We start from the raw sequence: 11,083 nt of genomic DNA on the forward strand, positions 1-11,083 counted from the left end.
CACGCCTCCAACACAGGCGTGGTTGCAAAAAACATCGCCAGAGCTGATGTAGAAATGTGATGAGTGGTGCCTGCTCAGACCTGTGAGAGCTGACCAATCAGAACAGACTGAGCTTTGGGGGGGGGGGGGTTGTCTTAAAGAAATAGGCACTTGAATAGAACATACAGACAGAAGGTGAATAGAGGCATTGCAGCAAAGAACAGGATGAGTTAAATATTGTTGTTTTTGCATATTAAAGGGTGTGAACATTTAGACACCCAAAATAAAAGCAGAACCTCGACTATGAGCATCTAAAATTGTACATAACAAAAATACTGTCTCCCAAATACCATGATAGAAACACTTAAACCTGTGTAAATGTAGTGGTTGTGCCAAATGTTAGACTTTGATAACACTTATAGGGACTTCATATTATTGTACAATACCCTCTTTCACCTTTACTGCTCCCTACGGTTGTTATCTGAGCTGTATGTTGCTCGACAACTTGCTAGGCTATATAGAGAAGTTACAGTAATCTGCACACAGACCTAATGAGGCAAGAACGCACATTATCTAATTCAGACACTGAAATTCTTCGTTGTACAAGCAGTTGGCATATTGTGTCAAATAGAACAGAACAAGAGACAGGGGAGACTCATTGTTTAGGATATCGAGGTGTCCACAAGGGGGAACCATTATTCCAGACAAAATGTGCTTCAGTGTGCCTAAAACCTGACGGCCTTTCAAGCACCTTCCACCAAGAAAAAGAGGAGATGGAGTTGATAAAAACATGACATGTTAACACAAACAAGTAGCAGTGGAAAGTTTTTACAAAGTGAATTTCATAATACATCATGGCAGACAAACACTGTTTGATGTGCAGCACACGAAAGCCTCCTGAAAAACATGGAAACCAGCCTCAGTGTGGTAAAATGCATTCCTCGTGGGTTTTGCTTTGTTGATGAATTTCAATGGAGATGTTTGAAATAAACCAAACCTTGAGGGTGGATATTATCTTAATAACCTTATATATCATTCATGCATACCAACATTGTGATTTAACCGACCATAGAATTTAATTATATAACCTTAAAATACTTTTTGCACAAAGCATCGTTGCTTTAAGGAGCAAACAATCATTACAGTAACTGGATTAGAGATCATTTGCACAGAACAAAGACATTTTTGTAATCTGAAAAACTCTTTCTTAAAATATTTTGCTTTGTGGAAGGGATCTCCCCATGCAAAATTAATATGATTATTGTGATGATTATATTTGCTTGAAGGTCAGGACAACAACTGTCGCAGACTTTTAGATTTAAGGCTGAAGCAGGGAAGCATACAAACAACAACTCTTCATGGATATCTTCATGGCTGTTTATACAGGAAGAAGGGGGGTAAATCTGGAATTGCTGAAGCCTACATTATATGAGAAATATTTCATGTGCAGGATTCTGGTGCAGAGGAAGGAAAGCCGAGGGCACACATCCATTACGATTGGAGACATTTTGTTCTGGTCTTTGTTATCACAGGATGCAGGGCATTTTCAGGACAGGAGGTTTACATTGTCTATTTAGCTCAATTTAAAACATGTTGCAATGGGCCGCCGCTGCAGATCATTAAATGCCTGAAAAAGTGGGGGATTGCCAGGTTACTCAACTACAGGAAGCCTGGTCGGCTTTCAGCTGGCTCTTCAGTGTCCAAGTCCCCCCGTGCTGGATGTGTGTGTGAGGCTCCTCTGGCTGCTCTCGTTCTTGATGACGTAAGTGGCTGAGCTGCTCTTGTGCCGGCATGGTCGATCGCAGCTGCAGGTGGAGGCTGTCAGGTACTGTCTGCAGCAGCAGAAGAAGCAACGCGTCAGGTCCTGGAACAGGTGACCGGCAAAGAACATGTAGATCCAGGGGTTACAGCAGCTGTTGAGGCTGGCCAGCAACATGGCGATGATGAAGGCCATGTCTGTGGAGAGACACAGAGAAGAGCAGTTTTTTTAGTACTTTTCAACTTTTCAAATTTTGCAGAAATTCAGCTTTTTCCAAAAAAAAATTAACATTCAATCAAATGGGAAAAGCTTCAAATCCTCTTCAAAACTCATCGACTTTCAACCTCATCTTGTTCCTCATATTTATTAGTAAGACTGTCGATGTCTACATTGTTAATTTTGGCTGCAAATCACATGAAAAGATCAAAACTGACAATGAGCTGATTCTTCAAGCATTTTCTGTGGAGCCAGCGTATGATATTTTTTATTGTTCAATGACACAGAGCTGCATTGTTGTTATAAATGATCAAAAACACATCAATGACCATGTCACACTGGGTGACATGTTCCTTTATTGCTATACACGTTGCCATTGGAGTTCATTTTGAGTAAATCCCACAACCCAATTGTTGGTATTGTACGTTTCCATGTTGTAACAATGCTGTGATGAGAGTCTGGTTTGGTTAAAGCACAAAAACCACTTAGGGTCAGGATAAGATCATGTTTTGGCTCATAGTTCTTGGTTTTGTCACCACAAACACAGCAAGAAAATGCTGTGACCTCTCCTTAAAAATATTCAGTGTTGTCACCACAGACACCGTTGGAAAATGTCTCAGTGTTTCATTAAAAATACCTGGTTTTGTTGGTTGAAACATGCTGGTGGAGCGGTCTCTAACAGTGGTCTTTCACTTGGCAGCCGTCTCAAGTATCTGTCACAAGTGTCCCGAGTAACATTGCCTAAAAACCTTTTTCAGGAAAATGAAACTCTGTATTTCTGAGTCATTTTTTTTTTTTTTTTTTTAAAGATTTCCATCTTCAGTAGGAACCAGAGGGTTTGGGGCTGCGTGCCACAGGCTAGGGTGAAGAAGTCATAAAACAATGCGATGTAGACTACTTCATGGAATTTGTTGACAAGACACAAAATTATAAATTACTGCTAGCCTTATCCTTAAAAGAAAACTTGGCTATGACCCACAACCTGTCCAGGTTATACCCTGTTCTTCCTTAGTGCATGCTGGGACAGGCTCCAGCCCCCTGCCTCCATGAATAGGATAAGCGGTTTAGAAAACGAATGGATGAGTGGATCTTTCAAAAGGCTCAAGTTTTTCTCCATTCCAGTAAGATGTGATCACCTGGTTGTGGGCTAAAGCTCAGACTCAGTGTGTTTGTGCTTTGTTTGATCTTTTGAGCAGCACTTTAATGTGTTTTTAGGCATCAGGCTGTAGGGATGCCAATGTCAGCTTGTCCCTTAGCTGGTTGGTCTGTTGTTTGGACCATTTTTTCCATACTTAAAGGTTGACTCACACATTGAAGTGTGTTTTGGGGAGTACTGCTACATATGTGAAAAAAAGTAGTATAAAGTCCTTTGTGGCTTCAGGGGAATAAATATGATCTGATAAATTGTCTCCTGTGATGTTACCCAGTGGCTATGTTGCATTGTGGGTAATGTAGTCACCAGGTTTTTGAAAACGCTGTCCAATAGTCTAACATTGCTTGCCATAACACTGTCTGATTCATCATGCACTGTATGCACTGTATAAAAACAAATACTCAAAAACTAATGCTGCAGAACCGCATTCTTCTTCCTTTTCAAAAACTGGCACCTGCATTACCCACTTACATAAAGCTTCCTCTGGAGCCACAAAAGGCTTTATACTATGTGTTTTACATACACAATGGTTCTCCCTGAGACCTGTAAACACACTTGGATGAGAAAAATTGATGGAATTTTCCTTTAAATATGTCAAATGACATTCATCGTCCCCAGAGGAGGATAGATTTTAATCACTTTGATCCACTGACTTTTCATCGTAGTTTCAGTTTGAACAACAGTTTTTTTTTTTTTTTGGTTTATGGCCAAATATTAGTAACGTAATACCCATCAGCTTGTGTTAAGCAATACTTAGGAAACACTAGCATGCTAATGAGCTATTGCAATTGCTGTAGTCTTGAAATCCATGAATCCCTTTTTGTGACTGTTTTGCAGGGAATAAAAAGGTGTGTTAATTAATCTACGTTCCTCCAAGTTAAACTTGAGGTAAAAGTGAGTGTTTGTGCTCTTTTCATTTCTACTTTATAAAGGTCAGTCCACATCCAAGGCAGCTGTGCTTGTATTACACATTATTTACAGAGAAATATATGAACTGACAGGCTGAGGCATTGCAGACAGCCATAAAAAAAAAAAACGTTTGAGGTCATAACTGGAAAAAGGTTGATGGATGCCAAATAAATAGGATTTTAAGCTGCTTTACACAAACATGACAAATGGCTTCGATTAGACGAGGCTGTCCTGGAGGGGGAAATATACGTTATTTTGTCCTTCACTCATTTGATTACATTTCCAATTGTGAGAGGCAAAGAGCAGATTGAAGAAGTACGGCATTTAAATGGTGGAAAGTGGACGACTGCCAAGTTTTTTTTCCTCGTTACTTAATGGGGTGAGAGTGATTCAGTGTGCGTTGTCTTCTTCTCTCCTTGAGTGAAAATGCTGAGCTGTTCCGTTCACGGCGCTCTGATTCTCTTTATTGTGAGAGGTGTCAACCAAATGGCCCGTCAAAAATTATGATCCAGCAGATAAGTCGAACACCCAGTCCAGAGCTCGGAGATTGTTCAGTGCCAAGGGGAGCGCTGTTCTCGTCAGGAGAAATACCAGGAAATGACAGCGTTTGAGTGTTTCTTCTTTTCGAACCTCGACTTACAGAACATTCAGCACTGTCTTGTGCTGCCAGAAATAAAAGACAAACATTCATCTTGGCTGCTTTTCTCTCATATCATGATGTACAACTCTTCCGAGATTGAATTTGGAGAAATGGAAAGAGACTGAGGTTGAAATCAAAGGAAGGACTGTGATGATACTGCCGTCACTATCAAAGATAATTCCGAGGATAAAAAGTTAAGCAAACATTGCACAAAGTTGGCTTCTGCCTCACTATCAGTGGATCCACCGCCGATTGTGAAATGGGATGAAGTTCAGGCCCTGGAAGACAGGGTTCATTTTTTACGTCTTTGAACTGTTTCGGAAATAAGAAACTCACCTGAGTGGAGTCTTTAAATTGCTTTTTCTTTTACGCCTGGGTTTGAACAGAATCTTCCCTTTAAAAAGTTTTTTTTCTAAATGTACATAAATTGTATCCAGAACAGCTGATTTATATGTTCAATCTTCCAGTCAACCTTTTGTGAAACATTCAAGAGTCTCCGATAAAGAGGTCACGATTAGAAGATAGTCAAAGAAATTTAAATCACTTAAAAATGTTCTTCTGAATCTTCTGAATAAATTTTATCCGGAACAACTGATTTATATTTTTAAATCTTCCACTTGACCTTTTGTGAAACTGCTCCAAATCCTGAAAACATACTGAAATATTTTAAATTGACCTTTACTCTCTTCTTCTTTCTTACACACACACGTAAACCATATAATTCCACTTCTGGCTTACCACAGTTAGCTGTTATTATAATTTACTGGTAACAATTACTGATTAGGGTTCAAATCATACGTATGTTCAAGTAATGCCTCACTAATGCATGACTCGTGAAGATTTAATGATGTGTCATGAATTCATGTTGCTCAGCACCGACAAATGATCAAGTCATTTTGTTTTTTACTTTATCAGTTACAGAATGTTCTTCCACAGTGGCTAATGCATTTATTGATATGAGCGCTTAATTGGCTGGAATTCAGTTATATAAATATATTTATATAACTTAATTTATTTGTTGTCTTTTTTAAATCTGACAGTATATATGTATATTCTTTTGTTCTTCCTTTCTGACAGTTTTTTTATGTGTTCTTGTAAATATGACATTTAAACAAAAATACTGCCTCCACTTCGACTGCTGCATGAAAATAAAAGCGCCGTCTGAACGATGGTTGTTTAACAAGTCTGAATTAACTTTTGTTTTGTTTCAGTGTCTGAAAAGGGGAGATCATTTTGATTTAGTGTCCAGTTTACTGAAATAATCCTCCCTTCATGACTTCCAGGAACAATATGGGAGCTGAATTGTGTCTGAGGGAGAAAGTGACAGCTGACTGGTTTTGTTTGGACACTATATTTGGCACAGATCATAAATATGTTGCTAGCAGTGCTGGGTCAGGCATGTGTGAGTGGACCAGTCAGATGAGACTGGGTATTCAGGGGTCCTTAAAGAGACAGGAGCTCAAACAGAGTTTTAATATGTAAAAGTTTGCATCTAATGCTCAGTTTTATTTTTATTTATTATTGCTGTATCAATCCTGCATGTATTATCATGAGTCAAACATTAGCTGTTAGCATTACATAAGTCTATAATTTGATCATTTATTGCACAGTGTTATAGTTTAACTTATTTTACAACTGCCAGTAAAAGAAGAATCTTCTAATGCTATACTGCAACAAAATATATGCATGGTTCTTTCGTTCATTTCACATAAAGTAACATTTTTTGTATTCCTCTATCCATTCCTCCTACACACAAGAAAACATTTGGATTTTCCACAACAGGCAGATACAAAAAAAAAAAAAGCTATAACAGGGTTGCTTTTCATTTTTTTCAGCTTTTTTTGGAGAAAGTCACTCCTCCATAGTTTAGCATTCTAGTTCATTATGAAAATCGAAAGAACTCACAAATGTTTTAAAATGCTAAATGGTAACAGAGGTCGAGTCCATCCACCCAAACAACGCGAGGGCTCCTGATGCAATGTTTGCCCCCTTTCCGATCTGTTATCTGTGCACTGCATGCATTCTTGGCTTTAATGTGTTTGTTTTCCTAGTTTTATGCGAAGCTGCTTGGAAGAGGACCAAAACAGAAAGATGATTAGCTTGGCTGAGTCTGGCCTTTATCTGAATCTCTAGATGTCCTCTCCCTTGCTCTTGTCCTCTTTAATGAGTAGATGTGAAGGGTAAATCTGAAAAATCAGCTAAATTATATAAACCAACACTGGGAGGCACATAAAGGAGCTCTTTGATGTCCTCGTACATTTACTCTCCCACTGAATTTCCCCCCAAACTGATAAGTGACACTCCCATTCATGTGTGCTCACAGAGGAAGTCTGAAGTTAAACGCCATTGTGTTGCCTTGGAAGTGGAGGGGCCTGCTCATGCATTCCCAGGCATGCTCTGTGAGGTGGGAGAATGACACACTTGGTGCTGAAAACATCACAGGGTTTAAATTCACACTTATAAATCTTAGGCGAAGGTGATGCTCCACTGTGTCACTGAGCACTTGGCACACTATGAACAAAGAGGTGACAGTCATTTACCTTCTCTTGGTGCTGCAGGGTCCCATGCAGACCACATCTGGACAAAGAAGAAGGGAGTCCAGCACATTATGTAGGCGACCACCACCACAAATGTCATTTTCACTGTGCGGATCTTCGCTTTTGAAATGAGCCTCACGCTGCTCACACGGGTGAGGGGGAGAGCGCCTTTGGAGGGCCTTGCAGTCAGAGCCAGGATGTGCTCCCTTCTTGTTTTCAAATTGAAATTCTGCCATATTTTGAAACAAATCAAGCCATAGCAGACGCTTAAAATCGCCACTGGGAAGATGTAAATGCTGAGGCTCATCCATGTAATGTAAGCTTTGGCTCCCCACGGCTGCACAAAGTCCCCCCAGCAGTCATACACACCGTCCCCCACCTCCTTCAAGGAGAATATGTAGGCTTGAGGGGAGCTGAATATCAGGCTGAGCATCCAGGAGGCGACCACGCACAAGCGATCGTTCCTCTTGTGCACGGAGCGGAGAGGCTGGCAGATCGCCAGGCACCTGTCGATGGACATCAGGACGAGCATGTAGGTGGATGCGAACATGCCCACGACCTGGAGGTATTTCACCAGCCTGCACAGCAAATCCGGTCCATAGAAGCGAAATGTGATATCCCAGATGAGCTGCGGTAAGACCTGAAACACTGCAACGACGAGGTCCGCGATGCTCAGGTGCTTCATGAAGAAATACATCCGAGACTGGCTGTGCTTGGTGGCGTGGATAGCCCACAGGACGCACAGGTTGCCGGTCAGAGCGAGCAGGAGCACCAGCACCAGGACGGCAACTTCCACTTTGGCCACCTCTTCGTTTCGCTTCAGAGGATTCACTGTCGTGTTTCCTAAATGACTCTCATTTCCACGGCTTAAGTTGCTCCATGAAACGTTCTGCGCCCAACTATTCTGCTCGCGTAAAAAGTCCTCCATCGTGCGTAAAAGCGCCACTTCGGCGCAGCCAGCGGTCACATCACAACACAAGAGTCAGGGTCGCTTTCAGCTGTTTGGACGTGTTGTCTCCCTGTCAGATTTTCCTACAGCTCACTCCATTAAAGTTGTTTTTTTGAGTTGCCCGCAGTTAAATCGGTGCATAATCCAAAAGAAGCGCCCATGTCTGCAGAGAAACAAAATGCAACTGTTTTATTGAAAAATCTTATTAACTACACACACATCTCAAGACTTTGGACCATCCAAACTTTTAAATGAGCACACAACCATATCAAGTGATTTTGTTACCTTTAAAACGATCCTCCGGGAAGTTGTTTCTGGACCTCTCAGCCCCTCATCCCTTGCTGCATCCAGATTGATGTCTGCTTTGCTGAAGCTCTGTATCTAACAATCTCAGTAGCCCCCGCCCCTCATGTTATTTTCCTCTGAGGGAAACTGTCTGAATTGAGTATGAGCAGACTGCGCCATATAACTCTTTCTCCCTCTCTCCCTGAACATTGAGATATAGTTCTCACTTTGACAGTGCCTTCTCCCTCGTAAAATCTAACAACATCTGGGCGATGCTTTTAGTATCTACATGATTAGAAGTGATTCTTTGTTTGACTCAAAAAAGAGGAAAATTCCATTCTGTTCTTAAAAGAGCCACTTGTTTTCCATAGAAAGCCACCAAATATGGAAAAAGATGCTATCTGGAACTGGAACAGTGTGCTTTGGTTAAACGAAATTACATCTAAGACTGTGATGCTGTACTGTAAAGCGGTTCTTCATGCACAGTCAGGACCAATCAGGGTTGATTACAGGTGAAGTCAAATAGCTTAATTCAAGTGTGACACTGCTGTGAGTCACCAAACTGATGTGATTGATTGCAATATCAGTGCCATATATAGTGTCCAAACAAAACCAGTCAGCTGTCACTTTCTCCCTCAGGCAGAATTCAGCTCCCAAATTGTTCCTGGAAGTCATGAAGGGAGGAATCTTTCAGTAAGCCGGACACTAAATCAAAATGATCTCTCCTGTTTCAGACACTGAAACAAAAGATAAATCAGACTTGTCAAACAACCATCATTCAGATGTTTCTTTTACTTTCATGCAGCAGTCAAAGTGGAGGCAGTCTTTTTGTTTAAATGTCATCTTGTATTTGACTAAAAACTCCTTATTTCTTCACTCACATCCACCTTAAAGTAGTCTTGTTGTTGTTGTGTCATTCCATTTGCACAACATCCTCACCATAACAAAACTTTTTTGTATCCACACATATTTCAGAAACTACCATAAGCAGGTTACATAAATAAACTATTAATATCTCTTAATTTTTGCTTCATTTTATATAATGTTTGTATTTCTGATTTTGTTCAGCCACATAGAGGCAAAAGCATTTTATTGTTCCCAACCTCAGCTTGAACTCGTGCAGTCACATGTAAGTTGTTAACACCTTTGTTCCTTTTATCTGACACACTCAGTCGGACACATGCAGGTGCGGTATTGTCAGCTATTTGTTCAAGTGAATAGCCTTAAAGACGTCTTGTTGCATGCACGCTAGATACAATCTGACCAGACATGTTGAGAGATAAATGAGTCTCTTTTTATTCCCAGAATACAAGCTTGTGTTTCTTCACACAACAGCAGTGACCTACTGCACGGATGGCAAACACTCAAACACTACAAAATAAAGTGCTGCAAACGAAGAGGAGTTTCTTTTGTTCAACTTGAAAGAAATGACTATTTTCAAATAGATCATGAATAACTAGAAAGAGGCTCAAGGAGAAAGTAAAACGTCTTGATGTGGATAATTGAGTGAATTACAAGCTGATGCGCTGATGCTTTGAAGTAGTTGTTGGCATCACATCCATCTGTGGGTCAGATGAGATAACCGTATGCATTAACACCTTGTAACTCACACCACATGTTCCTAAAGGTGCTGTAGGTTGTATCTTCAGTGCTGCTCCTCAAATGAAACTAGAATGAATTCAAACTGTTTTGCTTTGCTTAATCAGCACTCACCCTCAAGTGAAGGACTTAGGAATACCTCATTAAATTAGTCTTGATTGGCTAAGCACAAAAAAGTGTCTTGTATGCAGATCCAGGGAATTACTATCTTTTTCAATTAAATGGCACGTGATGATTTCACAGTTTTTTTCACTCTATTCCCTGAAATTGGAAGATTTTGTTGTTTTAGTAAGAAATAAGGTGAAATCCAAGGTGAGATGAGGAAGTATGGGACAGAAGATTTAACAAGAAGCCAAAAGTGAAACCATGAATTGTATGTTTTTTCTTTCTGAGCCATGGATCTTTTTCAAAAGTGAAAAGCAGAAGAGCAGAATGAATGGCCCCTTATTCAGTATTCCAGAACACATTTCCCTGAATAAATATAAGAGAGTGTGAACTGTGTAAAATACATGTCTGGTGAAAAAAGCATCCACCATTCAATAAAAAGATGTGGAGATTGCACGAAAACATACAGTGTCACACGAGGTGTAGTCCTGAGGTGTGAAGTCCCTATAAACATGTCTGAAAATAGTTTCTGTTTATAACAATGAATACAATCAAAAAGTTAAAGTTTGGAAATATCATTCTCAGGTATTTCTGATTGAGAGTTTACACACAAAAGCTCATTAAGACTGAGGTTGTGGTTTGATCAGTTTTCGACAGTGCCCTTGAGATATGAATGAGCAACCCAACGAGTATCATCCCTTTTTGATGCAAAGCCTCTGGAATGGTGCATGTGTGTGTGTTACATTTCCCTGACAGAGCTCAGACAAAAAATCTTTACCGAAATTGGCAACATTTTACAATAAGGGACACAAAAAGGTGAGTAGTTATTAAGAAGCAATTCAGGAATGAATCAGGAACCACTTAATAATAATTAAAGATCTGTTAATGAGCAATTCCTGAATAACTGTGAATTGAGGAATATATAGTAGATAATGATGAGTTACTAGAGAAC

At 40.1% G+C, this 11,083-nt stretch overlaps 1 protein-coding gene across 1 annotated transcript; it reads right to left on the reverse strand.

Moving 5' to 3' along the window:
* Positions 1-1,342: 1,342 nt before the first annotated feature.
* oxtrb (oxytocin receptor b) lies at positions 1,343-8,484 on the reverse strand. Its single transcript, XM_030419035.1, has 3 exons — positions 8,428-8,484; positions 7,197-8,305; positions 1,343-1,935 (listed from the first exon to the last, which is right to left on the reverse strand). Exons 2-3 carry the CDS (start codon positions 8,119-8,121, stop codon positions 1,673-1,675), a joined length of 1,188 nt encoding a protein of 395 aa, XP_030274895.1. The 5' UTR covers positions 8,122-8,305; positions 8,428-8,484; the 3' UTR covers positions 1,343-1,672.
* Positions 8,485-11,083: the final 2,599 nt, after the last annotated feature.

Source organism: Sparus aurata, chromosome 6 (assembly GCF_900880675.1).
Source record: "Sparus aurata chromosome 6, fSpaAur1.1, whole genome shotgun sequence".
In the NCBI taxonomy this organism is placed as follows: domain Eukaryota; kingdom Metazoa; phylum Chordata; class Actinopteri; order Spariformes; family Sparidae; genus Sparus; species Sparus aurata.

Bases quoted from the DNA above. Each gene is read 5' to 3' on its own strand.
- oxtrb (XM_030419035.1), bottom strand. From the start codon at position 8,121: ATGGAGGACTTTTTACGCGAGCAGAATAGTTGGGCGCAGAACGTTTCA. The intron at 1,936-7,196 runs GTAAATGACTGT...GTCTCTCCACAG, and splicing joins CCCTGCAGCACCAAGAGAAG to ACATGGCCTTCATCATCGCC.